The 18,267-nt window shown below is 36.3% G+C and overlaps 1 protein-coding gene across 1 annotated transcript; it reads left to right on the forward strand.

Moving 5' to 3' along the window:
- Positions 1 to 36: 36 nt before the first annotated feature.
- On the forward strand, positions 37 to 17,067 carry LOC109040482 (uncharacterized). The gene is made up of 7 exons (XM_072305993.1): positions 37 to 238; positions 2,616 to 2,778; positions 3,884 to 3,946; positions 6,027 to 6,198; positions 6,992 to 7,124; positions 10,759 to 11,083; positions 12,808 to 17,067. The coding sequence occupies exons 1-7, from the start codon at positions 116 to 118 to the stop codon at positions 13,260 to 13,262; spliced, it is 1,434 nt and encodes a 477-aa protein (XP_072162094.1). The 5' UTR covers positions 37 to 115; the 3' UTR covers positions 13,263 to 17,067.
- The last annotated feature ends 1,200 nt before the right edge of the window (positions 17,068 to 18,267 follow it).

Genomic DNA, 18,267 nt, shown 5'->3' on the forward strand with positions numbered 1-18,267 from the left:
AAATGCAAACACCTCCTTTTTTTTCTCTATGAGTAAAGAGTAAAGGGAACATTGAGGAATAAAACGTGAGAATTACGGACATGTTCATTGATTGTGACTTTTTGTTTCCTTCACAATGTCTATCGAGGAACGGTTGAACTATATCAATGGTGTGCAAGACTTCATCAATTGCACATCTTCGAAAATTCAAGATACCTTGTCTGCCTTGGGATGGAATGCATCCGAACTCAAATACACCGTAAGTTAAACACTGACTCTGATGTGTAGGCTTAATTGTAATTAATTCAGTGGTTTTGTCAGTTTAAGACAAATAAAGAGTGAGAAAGCTGAAGAAAGTCTGAGGAAGGCAGAAAGGAAAGAGCTCGTTTCCACACCACCTTAGGAGAGACTGATCAGATACATAGTAGTTCTGTGCTGCACCTGGAGGTGGAGCCTTCGGCGCGTTTTTGTTAATGTGGTATCGCCATGAGCCCTAATCCACGAGGTATAGAGGAAGGGGGAGAGGAGCGGGAGAGAGAAAACTAAACGCAACGCTTACCAAAGCTGACGCAGCTTCACCTGTTACTTCCATGCCATTTTCAATACTGCTGTGCAGCATCTGTGCCCTCCGAACTAAACAGACTAAACAGTAAAAGGGACCCCTTTATTGTAAACAAGATTTTAGAATCTCCTTTTTTGTTTCTTAATCGGTCGAGGAACCTCGCGGCTTTGGAACAATGAACGAGCTTAAATTTTTGTAAAATGGAAAAAAAGGAATACGGAAAGGAAGTGTTTTCGGGGGAAATCCTTAATTGTTTGGTAAAAAAGGCAATGAACTGAAGGAGGAGGGGGACAATAAAAGAAAATCTATTGATGAACTGAGCGCTATTTCAAAATCGAGAGGGTTTAATGTGATGAAAAGACCACAATAATTAATAGCTTTTGCTTTCAAAAACCACAGTTCATTCATAGATCTTTTTTCCTGCCCCCCCCCCCCCTTCCCTCTTAAGAATTTTTCTGTTTCCCACAAAGTTATGTCTTGTGCAGCTTTGCGCACTGGGCCAATCTGGGGGCTTGTGTTCAGGATTTGTTCGGAGGGGGATGGACCGCAAAAGGTCCTCTTTTGGTGAAATTTGGTGGAAAGGGGGCGATCAGGCAATTCCCCTCCCCTCGCTCCTGGGCCAGTCCGCCCCTGTGAAATCTTTAATCGAGCGGCTCATTGACCAAATGGACCACATTTTGCTATTCGGAACTGCAATTTCTGGCTCAGTTTAGAAACCACGTATGTACCATCAGTTCCCCCATGTACGCTAGCGTTTTACGGATGAGCCTGAAATTGTAGTTCCTAATCGCAAAATAAAGTCCAAATCTTCGTTTCCTAGACGAAGGACCGTATTGCATTCCGAGGCTGCAAAATTGACTCCAACAAATCAATATTTTTACGAGAACATGACTGCAGGTTAGTTTAAAATGTGATTCATTTCAGCGCAAGATCAGAAGAAAAATCTGCGAAATATTCCGCTAAATCCGCAATTAGCGTTTTATCCTCGGAGAATACCCGCATACAATTCGGCTCTTTTGCCTCATTTCAAAATATATTGACAATATTTTCACATAAACCGAACTAAGTAAATTTTGTGGGGATATTTTGAAAATAGTTTGAAATGGTGCGATTTTTCAGGTTTCTCCGAACATTTTCAAAGTTAGGTATATCACGTTTGCTTTTCTATCTTTGCGTTTAAGTCTCCTTGCTGTTGCATTGCTTACATGGACGTATTTCTGCCGAACGGAACTTGCCTTGATCTGCATAAGAATATATGCAGATCAAGGCTCACGTCATAATGCACATGCTTCCGTTTGGTAGAAATACGTCCACATGATCGACTTCTGCTGATGTTATGCCTAACGGTGATTCCGGCAGCCACCCAATAATTGAGTAACCATTTTGTATTATTTTTTTTTTCTTCTTTATTCAAAATATAGGGAGATTTATATATTTTTTTCTCTAGTGATATTTCTATTTTCTTTTGATGTAAATTTTTAATTCTGTAGTAACGTTATTGGATGGCGAATAAACAAACAAAAAAAAAAAAAAATAATCGACTTACAGAAAGCGCCTCAGGAACTGCACTTATTGCGTCCTCTAGCCACATTCCCAGTTACAGGGTTGCCAAAGTCAGAGAATACAAGGAAAACTTGAAAATGTCAGGGAACTTGTAAAAGTCAGGGAAAATTACGAAAATGTCGGGGAAAAATCCTTAAGTCACCTTTTTTTTTTGCTCTCTAAGAAAGGTTTGACGTTTCGAACAACCAATTCGCCTGAAAACTATCTGTAATTATGTTGTTTTAACCATCTGGCTTATCTTTAATTGTCAGGAAATTTCACCCAAATGTGTCAGGGAAATCAGGGAATTTCATCTACTAAATTCTGTGGCAACCCTGCAGTTAGGATTTTTTCGTTTAAGAATATCTACGCTAATGCAGCTCTTTTCCCATCATTTCAGAATATTTCCACAATAACGGGAATTACCACAATTTTGTGAGGGTATGTTTTAAAATGGTACGATTTAATATTACATTTGCCTGGGCTTCCACTAATTCTGTATGTTCTGAATTTTTAATTGTCTCTGTTTCAGGATGTCAATAATGCTCAATGCCCTTTTGACAGAGGGCACTGGATGCCCTCCGAAAAACTTCCTGCTCACATCGAAATCTGTGCCCTGAAGAAGGAAGGTTATTCTGGATCAGAAACATTATTGCCCCCTAGTTGTGGAAATGAAAAATATGCTATTAAAATTGGTAAGCCAGTTCTACGAAACTCTCATCCAATCATGGGCGGAAATAGGAACTTACTGTAGGGGGAGGGGGGGCAGAAGGGCATCTCATCAAGGGAGGTCTGGGGGACACAAAAGACTTATGGATGTATTTATGTGAAATGGAAGTAAGTGCAAGTGAAAAAATGGGGTGTGCTCGGCTTGTTAGTGGTTGGGCCATAAGAATGAATGGTAAAAGCGCCAATGACATCAGCGGTGAGGACTGGGCGCGACGATAGGCGCGACACGAGCGACGACGACTATGTCGTCAGTCTGTAACTCATGAGCCCTATCCACAACGCTTTTGTCGCATGTCCACGGCTCACGAGTTAGCGCTCAGTTCCTTTTGATTTAATGTCAAATCCTGCTTTTCCATTTTCTCAAAAGGAACTATATCCACTTTTACATTGTTTCTTATCCAGCTTCCACAAGCACACCCCATTTTTCCACTCCCACATAGTTCCTTTTAGCTTAAATACGTTGATATGTCAAAGCAAAGACTTTGCAAAGTCCTTCACATTTCATAGGAAGAGGAAGAGTGTATCACTGCATTGCTGTATATATATTAAACTAACAGGAAATCAATGCTCCCACCCTATTAACATGTGAAAGAAATATCTTGAAAGCAAATTTCAACGGAATAGTAGGTGTAGCTTTCAATTTTGTTAGCTAAGCATGAAAAAGTGTTTTGGAAATCGATGGGATTTTACTAAACAATGCATTTTATAAAAAATAAGATTGTGTGAAACTGACTTAAGTAAGATCATTATGAATCAGGCATGTTTTGGCGCTCTTGCCATCCTCAGTGATAAGACACAACTGTGAGTTACATCTCATCACTGAGGATGGCAGAAGCGTCAGAACATGTCTGATTCATAATAATCTTACATAAGTGAGTTTCATGCGATTTTATTTATTTTATGATGAAATAATGTTGCAGAAAATGAGGAAGAAACTTTAAAAAATGTGGAATTAAGCTGAAATTTGGGGGGAAAAGGCACTTTTACGTAATTTTCCTATTTTCCCTTTCTACTTTAGCGGAATACAATACTTTTCTACTTCTGCTTTCAAATATATTTTTATTGTTGCAGATTCTGAAACTCGGAAACAAGTCCTTCGATCAGCTTTTTCGGCAAATCCACGGTTAAAATTAGGTGAGTATTTTTCTATTCTGTTCCTTTTTTTCTTTTTTTTTGCCAAGTTTCTGGAAACTATTCTAGAGGGTGTAAATCTTTTTATGATTTTCATAATTAAATTTATTTTTTGATCTTGTATTGATATTGTAATGACCATTTGAAGTAGCTCTATCAAAGAAAGGGTTACAATTATTGCAAGGAGGAGCAAATTCAATGAACTATGCCCAAATACCACAAGGTTCCAAAGTCAATGATTATACAAAAAACAAAATCCGTGGGTAAGGGGGCTAAAACACAATTAAAAAACATTGAAACATTTTGATTATTTTAATTGTGTTTTAGACTTGTTAGCCTTTGATTTTTGTATACTTTTTAATTGTCTTTGTCACGGGCTGCCACATTTGGGCTCACATTATAATGGCAAAGAGTTCTCTGTCCAATGCTAGCCCTCAATGAACAACATTTTTCCAATACAGTAAAAGTTATATCTACTTTATTTTATTCATTTATTTTTCTCTATTTGAGATGTATTTCTCAAAGTCAAGACGGTCAATCTAATATTCAATGAATTGCTTCAGTTAAGAATCTGAACAAATTTGAAAGGTAAGCAGAAGAGAGGAGTTTTAATCCTTGATTTTAAGTCCAAGAAATTATTTGCCCGGGTAGAAATAAATATTTGTATAGGAATCACCTTCATATTTGTGCACCATTGAGAGTTTCCTACCCTATATCGACGGCAAAACTGTGAAACCCAGTATCTTGGTTTGTGTTAATTCAGACCTCTTGTCATACTTTATTTTTTCTCTGGAACACTAATCAACATAACGTCTGGAAAACTTCCTTGATTTTTTCTCTCTCTAAGCAGAATTTTTCTGCATGGATTTCAAGCCATAAAGAAGCTTTGTTTCTCCTTGAAAAAATATAATATGAGTGGAAATTTTGAAACAAGAATGGAGGAATCTGGTTTCGCACTTTGGCCATTTGTATGATTGATTTAATTTTTTTGTTGACAAATCCTGTTTTAATTTTCTTCAAATACTTTCTCCTCCAGAATTATTTTTCTAATTAATGCTTAGGGTTTTTTTCTCTTTTATTTTTATTTTATAGGAAACATTCTACGAAAAATCGTTTACCTTGAAATGCTTCAACAGAAGTGTATTTTGTTGTCCAAGATATTTGTTATTTGCAAATGCTGTCTTTAAGCATGAACTTCCTTACACGAGTATAAACTTTTTTCCATTAACATAAGTCAAAGCTGTCAGGCTTATAATACTTTAAGTTACCTCAAGCATATTCTTTGATTTGTGTTCAAGGTTCTTTTCAGTTGTCACTTCTAATTCTCTGATCTCATCCATGCGGACAATGATCACACGATGAGAAAGATCAGGAACTTGACTGAACTTTAAGTCCTTTTAACTCTACCACCATAGTATCCTTTTGCCACTGTGAAGATTAGAACTTATCAAAATTCCGCTCTGTGTTCTCAGAATTCGTACCTTGCAATATGTGCTTGCGTTCATTTTGTATCCTTTCACAATCTTCTTATAACATACACTCTTACATTAAATTAGTTTTACCTTTTGAATCTGTCAAGCAAAAATTTACCTTGGATAACTTAAATTTGCACTACTGAAAATGATAAAGTTTTATGTTACCTTTACACTCTCATACCTTAAGGTGTTGCCCTCACACCCTTTATTTACCTTATTTTTCTCAATTACAAAGAAAAGTATCATCTCTGTGGCATTTAATATCACTTGGTTGTAGCTTATCAAGTATGAGTATGATAAGTCACTTAAAACGTTCAATACTGCGTTGAAAAAGAGGAGGTGTGTCAGTTGTTTGGAATAAGTGCATTATGAAATTTTTGAAAGGGACACTAAACTCTTTTCGATGAGATTCAATCCCAAACTAAGAAATATGATCTTCTCTAGTCTCCTTTCTTTCATATTTAAGTTAAACTTTTACCTCTCTCTCACTTACATTGCCTCTGAAATTTTCCATTTGTAGCAATACACAATTATTAGTTTAATGTACTTTCCGTTATGATTCCTTATCAAGTAAACAGATCTAAATTTGTAGAAAAATTTGTATGCAGGAGTTGAGGACATATCTAGAGATGATCGTCCGATTCCAAGAACAGCCGATCGCTGCGTTTCGGAATTTACCGTGGATGAGCGGCGAGTTCTCTATGATTTTGCCGTCAGCCAAACCTCCAAACCCAGCGCTGAAAGGAACATTCAAGACATCCAACTTTTTGAGAATATTGGGTGAGTGAAACAAAACACTTTGTAAGTACATATGTTATTCAGCGAAATGTCAGCATGTACGAACTCTGATTCAGGCAGAAAATAACTGGTTGAAACCAGCACATAATTCTGTCAGTCTTGAAATTGAAAAATAAGCATTTCTTAAATGTAGGGCTTGTATCCGCAAGAATTCACTTACTCTAAAATTTCAACAAAATCAAACTCCATTAAATTCCATTTTTCCATATCATTGCGCAATTGGCTTCAAAAAGCCACAAAAATGAAAACTTCTTATTGATTTATCTCTCTTTTATAGAAGGCTCTTGCTCAATATTTTGAATAATAGGTCAGTGGCACCTATTTGTTTAATGTATTTCCTGAAATTTGGAATTTTTACTGATTATTTTAATTCTAATGGGCAAAAATATTGCATCCTGAAATAGCAAAAATGAGACCTTTGTTTTTGGCAGGTTCTAATGACGTGGCAGGGAAAATGACATTAGCTAATTGGCCAAACTTACTTCTGGTATTGCCTTGCTACATCAGCTCCTCCATAAATTGAATCTCAAGAAGTGGAGTCTTAGTGCGGAAACAAATGTGTGGCATAACTAAAGAAAATTAATATAAATGAAAGTTTTGTTTAATGGTCAGAGAGTTGGGAAATTTTGGAGTCAGGGAAAAGTTAGGGAATTAAAAAAGGAAGAAATTTTGGGGATACTGAATATTACAAAGAATTGATTCCTGAAACATTGTTCCTTAGCCCTGATACATTCTGTTTAGTCACAGCTTTCATTTATTCTTTTTGTGTTTGCAGACGCACTTGTGCTGAGCCAGCTAAAACGACGAAAACTTTGGAAGAAATGATGATTGAAATGCGGGATGCAAAACGAAGACGAGCTTCATATAAAGGGAAAAAGGTCAAAGCAAAAAGTAGATCATACACAGAGGTAAATACTCAGTATTAATCATGTCAATTCCAATTTTACACGGAAGTATGCCCCTTGGTGGCATGTCAGCTGAACCCTTTCGAGAACTTTGCTCACTTGGCTGCTCTCATGAGCCTGAGTGAGCAGAGTGAACAAAGTGTTCCCCCTCAGTTCCATTCTTATTTTGCTTAGAGGTAGAATAGGGAAAATTAGGGTACCAAGAATTTTCTTTTCAGCCAGATGGCCATGCGTAGATGGCTAATGGCCATTCCTTTTCGAGATATTGATTTTTTCCTGAGTGTTTTGTGCTTCTAGTATTTGCCGTACAGTGGTAGTGTCATTATGGGGCAAAACGCCTGGGAAAAGATCAATATCTTGAGAATGGACAGTCATCGGTAGCTTTAAAAATACAGTTACCTTTTCCCTTAATCTACCCCTGTGCAAACTGTAAATAAAATTAAATTTTCTGTCTTATTCTTTTCAGTGTCAAAATTTCTTAGTAAATCATTGAAGTATGAAAATTTTCAAAATAGATCAAAAGGAGGAGTTGCGTTTTGGGCCTTTTCCGGCCCCACCTGGATTTTGCTAAATGTTTCATATTTTCAAAGTACTAGTTTTAGGTAGACTCTGTGCCAAATATTAGACCGAACGGAGCCCATGCAAGGGCGCAGCAGCGCCTCAAACCCAAAATCCTGGAATCGAAAAACAATTATTTTCGTCGACTTTTTCGACTGTTATCACTCTTCCAGCACATGATTCTTATATATTTTTTTGCGTACTTTTCGTTTCTGGCCTTTTTAAAGGCCTCCGATAAATTTTAAGGGGCCTTATGGCCCATTGTTGCCATTTTTGGCCCATTTTTAGGGGTTTTTTCCATTTAACACATTCAAAACTCAACTTAATCCAAAAACTGTGAACATTTTTGAAAAGTACGTAAAAAAATGAATAAAAAATGTTCAGTAAAATTTTTTCCTATGTTGCCAAATTTCCGAGAAAATTGGTCCCAAAGTGTCGAAAACGGCAAAAAATCGATAAATCGCCGCGTCTAAGGTTCAAGAAAGTGGAGTACATTTTTCATACTGTACCAGATAACAGCTCTTACCCATCCATACAACATACTAAAATATCATAGTTGTACCTGGATTCCCACGATGTGAAAATTGACCGAGATGTCGATTTTAGCGGCCTTTTTATACTTGAAGGCAGCTCTTTTGAATGTTTTTCGACCTTAGTCACCCTCTATGGGTGTGTACTATATGTATTTTTCTACGTACTTTTCATATCTGGCCATAAAAATGGCTTCCTGTGAGTTTTAAAAGGCCTAACGGTCCATTGTTGCCAATTTTCACCAATTTTTAGGGGTTTTTTCAAGTTTACAATGTGAAACTTAATTTAATCTAGAAACCGTGTACAATTTCGGAAAGAACGTAAAAAAATACATAGAAATGTGATTTGTACCTTTTCCCTACGTTGCCAAATTTTCGAGAAAAATCGTCCTGAAGCGTCAAAAATGCCAAAAATTGGATTAATCATCACGTCGGAGGTTCCAGGAAGTGAATTATGACATTCATGTGGATCGTGGGACACTTTCTCCACGCATTTTCTGTTCTTCGGTATATTTGGCCTGTAGCAAGCATCTTGAGAACCAAGGATTATCTCGAGGTTACAGGAATAAAGAGGTGAACTGGAGTGAAGGATAAAGTAAAAGCACCTTGAGGGCCCGTTTTGTCACGTTCATCTGCGCCATTACATGTTCCTTGAGATGCATTGCAATTTTCCATTTTCGATACGTTATTTGTAGTGAAAAAAAACTTGAAATTCACTTCCTGGAACCTCCGACGTGATGATTAATCCAATTTTTGGCATTTTTGACGCTTCAGGACGATTTTTCTCGAAAATTTGGCAACGTAGGGAAAAGGTACAAATCACATTTCTATGTATTTTTTTACGTTCTTTCCGAAATTGTACACGGTTTCTAGATTAAATTAAGTTTCACATTGTAAACTTGAAAAAACCCCTAAAAATTGGTGAAAATTGGCAACAATGGACCGTTAGGCCTTTTAAAACTCACAGGAAGCCATTTTTATGGCCAGATATGAAAAGTACGTAGAAAAATACATATAGTACACACCCATAGAGGGTGACTAAGGTCGAAAAACATTCAAAAGAGCTGCCTTCAAGTATAAAAAGGCCGCTAAAATCGACATCTCGGTCAATTTTCACATCGTGGGAATCCAGGTACAACTATGATATTTTAGTATGTTGTATGGATGGGTAAGAGCTGTTATCTGGTACAGTATGAAAAATGTACTCCACTTTCTTGAACCTTAGACGCGGCGATTTATCGATTTTTTGCCGTTTTCGACACTTTGGGACCAATTTTCTCGGAAATTTGGCAACATAGGAAAAAATTTTACTGAACATTTTTTATTCATTTTTTTACGTACTTTTCAAAAATGTTCACAGTTTTTGGATTAAGTTGAGTTTTGAATGTGTTAAATGGAAAAAACCCCTAAAAATGGGCCAAAAATGGCAACAATGGGCCATAAGGCCCCTTAAAATTTATCGGAGGCCTTTAAAAAGGCCAGAAACGAAAAGTACGCAAAAAAATATATAAGAATCATGTGCTGGAAGAGTGATAACAGTCGAAAAAGTCGACGAAAATAATTGTTTTTCGATTCCAGGATTTTGGGTTTGAGGCGCTGCTGCGCCCTTGCATGGGCTCCGTTCGGTCTAATATTTGGCACAGAGTCTACCTAAAACTAGTACTTTGAAAATATGAAACATTTAGCAAAATCCAGGTGGGGCCGGAAAAGGCCCAAAACGCAACTCCTCCTTTACCTGTAATATTAGTATATATTTCTCAAGTGAAATCCTAATTTTTCTATCATGTATGCACTCACATTCAAAGGGGAAGTATTTTTTTTCCTCATTTTGAAATTTCTTTGTGTCAACTGCTATGTTTTTCAATGCTCTTGGTTATCCTGTAACTTTGAAAGCGGTGACTTTTTTTTTCCTCCAAATTTTGAGCATTTCTCATTTAAAATATTTGAAGATTTATTAAAATTTTCTAGTCGGAAAAGTTTGAGATCCTCTCCTTGAGACTATGTAAAAATTTAGAACAAGAAATCTCTCTGCACTCCTGAGTGTCCAAAAAGTACGCATTGTCATCTTTATCAGGTTGGAGCAGTTGACTAAAGAACCTAAATCACTCTGAACAAGATAATGTTCCTCTCTCTCCAAGTTCAATAAAATTTCAGAAAGAAAAATAGTGATAAGAATCTGCTCAGGCCGACTGTCAGCAAAACATGCTTTTGAAATATTACACTGCATGCCTGGCTGAAACTTGAGTACATCTGAGATCCTTTCAGACTAAACAGCATTTACCCATGTCAACGTTGCTGCAATATGACACTTTTTTTCGTACAATCATACAGAATCCTCCTCATCGGACATATCTTTGCCAAAATATTCAGAACAATAGAGACAAAATTCGAGGCAAATAGCAGAACAAAGCCTGAAGTTCTGTGCCAGTTGAACATTAGAGATATGCACAATCTTAGCTACATTGACATTGGTACATGTCGTATAGTCAAGGAGATCCTCATCTGTAAATGTGTCCTGCCTTAGTTTTTATGTACTTTTCTTTGAACAGACTCTGAAGAATTTGATCGAGACCCAAATGGATGTCCTCACAGAAATGAGGGATGACGACTCATCCAGTAACAGATGTGCCGCCCAACCAGAGCAAGAACACTCAGAAGCTGCCTCTTTTGAAGAGCCAGAAGCTCCCAGTAGACCCCAGCAGCTTTATGAAAAAGAATTCATGCGGTCAGATCATGCAAGTTATCTTGGGGATTGGGTCGCAAAGTTTGATAGAAGAGAGCACGATGATTATCGGGACTCAGGGAGCTATAGGTCTCATCATCAAAGTCGCCACACAGATGGAGGATTCAAGAAACTCAAAATAGCCGATTCAGGTGAAGATTTCAGTTCAAATATTAGAAAGGGTAAAGCATAACATCATACAAATATTCTGTCATCAAAAGTTCATGATAGACATGTTGGATGTATCAAAAAATTTTAAAATCAAATTTTAAATCAGATAGGTCCTCGCGATTATTGCTTTCATTCAAATTAGTAAACTCAAATTTCCTGCTCAATAAAGAAAGCAAAATCAGTGTGGGACACATTGGTCATAGGAAAAAACTTATCATTGGACAGATAATTAGGGTTGGGCTTCATGAAAAATTTCTCATAGGATGATGCACAGTGCTTGTAAACTATCAAGAATAATTGCGGTGTTGTAATTAAATGGTGGATCACTTGCAATGAGTGCGACTGCCAGGGTAGGTTAGTGAGAGGTGGAAACAACAGAGCCCAATTCTGGGAGGCCAGGGCTGTTACTCCTAATTAATTTTGACTTCAATAAACTCTGGTTCTTAGGCAAGTGGGAAGTCTAAATTTTTCCAACATACATCAAAGTTCAGTATAAAACTAGAATGCTCATCATAAAAGTAAAAAGCTTATTCAAGCATATTTTTGCCTCAAAGAAATGTGTTGTTTGTTTTGGGACTAGTTTGTCCTACCATTACTACAGCTTCCTGATTTCCGCCTTAATGCTTAGGTAGGTTGTTGAAACTAGTTCAAGGTCTGGGCAGCAGGCAAACTTACCATCTTTCAATGAGAATTCCAGTTTTTTACTGAATTTTAATCCATTTTGACAAACTCCTCTACTCCTCCTCTAAACGACCTGTGCTTCAAACAGCAATCTGTTCATAGAAGTTTGAATTTACCTACAAAAAACATTGATTTCTCTTACGAGATGAGATCAGAAAAACTTAAATTTGTTCATGATGTTCTGCATGAAATCCTGATGAGAAAAATATGAGCTGCAGTCTCTAACCTTGTCAAGAATGCTGTTTATTTATCATGCTAAATTTTTTGTCAGTCATAGCCCTACTTTTTAAGGTCATTGGCTTTTCTGAAATCATTTTAAGTGTCTTGAGCATAAAGTGCTCTGATATCAAACTGATAAAAACAGAGGATGTAGGTTAAAATAATTTGGGCCCGAAGGAAGTTGAGGAAGTAACTAGGAACAGTTATCCAACACTTCTTGAAATGCTCCAAAGATTTTAAAATTGAATTACTTTCAATGAGGCACATTTTTCTGATTAATTTGGCAATTAGCTGTTTGAAGTATCGAAGGCAAGTAAGCGAAAAAACTTTTCATATAGGTATTGACGGTGTAACTGCAAAAATGCATGTCTCGGTTGCGGTGGTTTCAAATCTCCATTCTTATTATATTTCCAACCTAACCAACATTATGGCTTGAAATTTCCAGAGGATGTTCTTCACTTAGAGGAGAAAATTCAATGTAGTTTTCAAGAAATGATGTTGAGTAGTTTTCCATGTAGAAAAAGAAATATGACAAGAAGTCTGCAATGCCGCAAACTTATATGCATTTCTGCAGTTTCACCATCAATGTTTGACAAAAAGTCTAATATATTGAATAATGCACAGCTTTGGATTGTGATGTGAAAGTTGATCACATTTGCTCGATAATTTTTTTTTACTTTGCTGTTATCACGCATTTGTGTTGTGTATACAGTTTCATAAGTTTTTCATTGTTACTTATCCTTAACCCATGCCAAACAGCCATCTATTTATCGAAATTTTTATAATCTATTTTTCATTTTTTCAGGTCACTCATATGAAAAAAAAGACCGGTCTTATAAGCGCAAGAGGTCTCGCAGTCCTGACGCTAAACTCTTTTCTAGAAGTAGTAGCCGCTCTTATGATTTTTCTTACTATGGCGGAAAACCATTAGTTAGGGATGAAGATGAAATCTCTAGTCACTCCAGGCACCAAGCAAAGCGAAATTCACCTGGCCAACCAGAAAGGTACCGGGAAAAGAGTTTTGAAGACGAAAAAAGAAACAAACGTCGGAGCAGGAGCCGTAGCAAAAGTCGCTCAAAACACAGAAAACACAAGAAAGAACACAAAGCAAAAAAACGCAAAAAGCACCACAAAGAACAAGACAAACACCATGAGAAGTCCAAGTCCTCAGGTGGTGAGAGTGAAATTAGTTTATCGTCGATAGAAGAAACACAAAAATATCATCGAAGCCGTAAAAAAAGAAAGAAGGAAAGAAAATGAAAGTGGTCAGACTATTTTTTTCATGTTCAATGATACGTCTCTCTATCATGAGTTAATGAATTGACTCGAAGCAGGTTTTTCAGAGGAAAGTATTCCTTTGCTAGTTATCTGCCGAAAGTACATGTGTAGATTTTTGAAAAAATTCGAGAAGTGACCAATTCTTATTTTTGATAATTTAATTTTTTTGTCATTTATTTCATCAATTTTTGCCTGTGATAAAACTATAATTCTCCATAATTGTTTCTGGACCCAGTCCATACAAAACTCTTAGATAAGTTGTTACTCAAATTTTTTCACCTGAAAAGTTCCAGGAATGATGATAGCGAAATAATTCCTCCAGCACTCAGATCACATGGTTTTACGTAGTATTTCGAATAAATGCTCTGGTTTTTTAAACCTTTTCCCCCTCATGAATTTTATGACCTTCAGTGCAAGATAAGAATGATAAGAAACTGAGCAGGCTGTCAAGAAAATACTTCCTATTATTTTTGTAACTGTCAATGATTTCTTCAAGAGGGCGATTTTCTTACAAGAGGGCGTTAATCATTGGAATCATCCGTTAACTGTTGTTAATTTGTTAGGTAATAAACTAGATTTTGTACCTTTATTCTTAGTTATTTTCATTTGTCTTATGCATCGCACACAATAGCCATTATTTTTCTTCCTTTTGACTGTAAATTGAGAAATAATTTTTAACCAAGCACCAGAAAACAAATTTAGTGCATGGAGGCAAATGTTTGTTAAGTTTTGTTATAAAAGTGAAAATTTAGATCTCATCAGAAAGCACTTTTAAGTATTTTGAAAAATAATTTGTAAGCAATGTAGTTTATTGGGACATTAAGAGGTTTGAAGTGGCATTGTAATCCAAAAATAATGAGCCCCTAACATGACAGATTAAAAACCCTCACTGCTTTTTCCCTTAACACAGTCTCTCAAGCAGCAAACTTGAAACAACTGTCGGGAAGGTTAAAGTTAACATTAATGGGATGGGCGTTTTTATTCCAAAATTTGTGTAAATCAATCACTTTATTACTTTAATGGTGGAACCAATATCTCACTTTCGGATTTTCCAGCACCAAAGCCTTTTTTCCTGTAGATAGGCACATGCAATGCGTACCATTTAAATCAAACTCTCATCCACCAAAGTTGGTACTCTAAATAATAACTCTGTTTTATTTTTCAACAGAAAAAAGAAATTTTAAAGATGAATTTCAGTTATAAAATACATTTTGATGATGAAACCAGAAAAATATGTTCCTTGATTGTCATGTCCTTCAAGCAATATTTCTGCTCTTCGTTTGCAGAAGAAAACTAGCTTATATTTTCATGCTTTTTTTTTAGCTTATAGAATTCACTTAATCACAATCAGGTATAATTCCAAAAAAAAAAAAATGGTTGAACATAATATAATTTGGTCGGAATTTTTCAATGTTGGAAACTGAGAGACTCGATTCTGTAGTTTCATCATTGTTTGCATTGCACTATTTCAGAATTTTAGTTTTCAATTACCTATTCATTCGTCTCGTAAGAAATAAAATAGAAAAATAAAACCGAAGCAGTTAAATTGAGGTGTTGAAAATTTCAAGTAGTTGAACTGTTTTCCATGAGTTGGTAGACTCGCTGAGTAATTAGTGAAAAAAATTATGTTCACTCAAGTCGAAAAGTAACTGAAATAGCGAATTTTTTAAATTTTGCAAACTCTACTGTGCTTTTAAGTATCCTGTTCCGTGCTATTGAGAAGCAGGTAGTGAATGAACTTATAGACAGTGAAACTGCAGGACTAAGTATATCTTGTTTGGGATGTTTCAAAATCTCCACTCTTCCCTCATCTTATCCAAAGGGGTAAGAATCAATGCTATTGTTCGAAATTTTCAGAGGGTATTCTGAACTCTGAGAAAACAAAATCAGGGAAGTTTCTAACAAATGAAGTTGGGTTTATTTTTCGATTTAAAAAATAAAGACATTAAGTAAGCATTGAAAAACTAGTTAACCTAATTCATAACTTTTCTTCTCCATTGGCAGAACACTCTGTAAAAATTTCAAGCTATTAAGTAGGCTTGTTTCCCCTTGAAAAAATAAAATAGAAGAGGACATTTTGAAACATTGCAATGGAGATTCGTAGTTTGGCACTTGGGCCATCGATGCATATTTTATTCATTCACATTAAAATGTCCACGAACGTCGGCTATCTCCCTTTTTTTTGCCACTGGGGCCTTTGCAGTGGTGGTTCAAGAGGTTTCGACGGTGCAAGTCGGCAATCACATAACTCGGTTTGCGACGTTGTAGACTTCCTGTCATACTTTATTTTTTAAATGGCAAAACTACTCAACAGCAATTCTTTAAAACTGTCATGATTTTTCTTCTCAATGCGAAGAAAATTCTGCAAAAACTTCAAGAAATAATGTCAATTTGTTCTCCTTTAAGAAAATGACGTAGAGGCGGAGATTTTCAGACACCGCAAACGAGTTATGTGATTGCCGACTTTCACCGTCGATTTTTCCTTTTTATGAGGAGGAGGGACAGCAGATCAACCATCCATGTGTGACATCTTCATATGAGAAAAGGCCTTTTCTTTTCAAAAGTTCCCACCGACCTCTAAAAGGGCGATTCGGCAATACATTAATTGAGCCAAGAGATCCGGGGTTATAAGAGCAGCATAGAAAATTATATGCACTTCAGTATGTGCTGCCAAAAAATTAGAGACCAGCTAATCATCCTTCAAAATCGGGGGATTTGGGAGGAGGCATCTTCAAAGATTTACAGTATTTTATGGAGAAACGCACTTAATGCTGATTTTCCACCCATATTCTAGCGTACTCGTATTCTCAAAGTGTTTTTCCACTGAAATAAAGGGACTCAAGTTTTTTAAGGATTCTTAGATTCTAGTTATTGATCATTGGAGGTCAGAGTACAAAGAAGCAGTTTTTATTCGTTTGAGAAAAATGAGTCTGAATTTCTAAATTTCATGGCACCAAATGGTCGAAATGAATTTTGACCATAAATTATGCAAGTTAAAAATGATGCTTTGATGCTCAACTGTAAAAAGTGTCACACTGCGACTAGCTTCATTAGAGCATCCAATACGACTATCTTTAAACCTTTTTTCTCCTTTTGGTTTATTTATTAATTTATTTTTTTTTCAAAATCTGAACTTGCGCCTAGCTCTCCAAATATCTCACATTTCAATGAAAACAGATCGAAAATTATTTTCTTCTTCTCGTTTTCTTGTTTCTATCAAATAGTTAAGACCTTTGAAAGTTAGAAGCTTACAGAGGGCAAAAGAAGACTTGCAGTTAAACTAAAAACATCACATACTATAGTTGTACAAAAATGCATTTATTGTTAGGCGTAGAAGAACGTACGATTTTTTATCCTTGTATGTTCAAAACCAATGATCCAAAAATTTCTCATACTATCTGTTTTGGTCGTCTCTTATAAACTCCCATTTCTAATAATGCTCAGTATTCAAAGTTTTAGATCAATAACAAGGAGCCTTGGTCGCTCTAGTGGTAATAAAAGTTTTGCCTAACTTAAGTCTTTATATTTACCAGTATGTTTATAAATATCAAAAATCTCTCAGAGGTGCACTTGTCTTCCATTCAGAAGCATTTTATCAGGAAGAAAACAGGCATAAAATTTTCATCATCGCATGTGTCTATGTATTGTGTAAGGCTGTACGAATCAATATTTTTAAAAAAAAACCAAAGGAAGGAGCAAAAGTATTTTTTTGTCTTCTCTCTCGAGTTTTATCTGTTAATAATTTAACCTTGTATTATTTTTTAGTCAATAAATCCCTTGTCTCCAATCTTCATTTTTTCTTTGCTGAACCTCTCTTATGCTAAGGAGACTTTTGTTTTTTCCATCCCTCGCTTCCTCCCAAAAGGATAACAACCTATTCAATTAGTTAGAAGTTTTAGAGCCGATTCTTGTTGTTTTCTGACTTCATTATAATGGCTCACACCATTTGAAATATATAACCTGCCGTTTAAGTTTTAAATTAATTTTCACATATCTTAATTTCGTTGAAACATTTTATCAAGTTAGATAGAGAGGAAATGGTCGAAGAGATGAACGATCGATAGCAACCTGTCTCCGAAATGATGGCTGCAGATAAAAAATGGGTATATCCATTACAAATTTTGAAACCTCCGATTTTGTTCCATTTTTCTCTAAATAATCCGATCCAAATATTTCTCTTTACTTTTCACCGAATATTATTGCTCGAGTGAAGAAAATTTAAGAAAAATTTATGTTCGTTCTACTGAAGTTCGCCTTTAAAATTATTTCGCAGGTTCGCGCCTTATTTTAAAAAAATAATTCCAGTGTTGGCGTCACCAAAAAGTCACTTCAACTTTTGAATCGAGTGAATATTTACTAATGCACTCCAGTTACAAATCAGGATCAAGACACAAATGCTTGCAACGGTGGATAAAAATGTTTGTGCTGTTGCTGTAATCACAAGCTATCGAGCATTAAAAGTTAGTTCTCCGTATTCAGAAAATAGCCAAATGTACTTCTACTGTTGGTACACCTGACGTACGGGTCTCCCTCCCCCTCCCTCACACCACTCCACTCCACTCCACTAGTCAAAGTCAAACGGAGTAACGGTAACGGTAACGGAGTTGTCAGCTTGCAAGTTAGGGTCAAGACGGATAAAGAATGGTGGTCGCATTTCGTACCCTCTGGACGTCACACGGTATCGGGTACATCGGGTACATGGGCTGGCCGAGGCCGGGGAGGCCGACTCAACCTCGGGTGAGGTGCGTTGTTAAATTACTTTTGCTGCCCAACGAAAATGGCCGACTCTCCGCAGGATTGACGTCATCTCAACGACGACGTCAGCTCAACGGACGGAAGAAAATCTTGGTGCCGTTGTTAAATTCCCGTTGGATTGAGATGATTTGGAGGTTATGTTGATGTTGTGAAATTGATAATGAAATTTTTGATATATGTGCCCGGTGATAAAGTCAAAGCTTTTTTCGTTCGAAAGAATCTTCTCAATCTT

The sequence above is a fragment of the Bemisia tabaci genome, unplaced genomic scaffold (assembly GCF_918797505.1).
Source record: "Bemisia tabaci unplaced genomic scaffold, PGI_BMITA_v3".
NCBI classification, from domain to species: Eukaryota; Metazoa; Arthropoda; class Insecta; order Hemiptera; family Aleyrodidae; genus Bemisia; species Bemisia tabaci.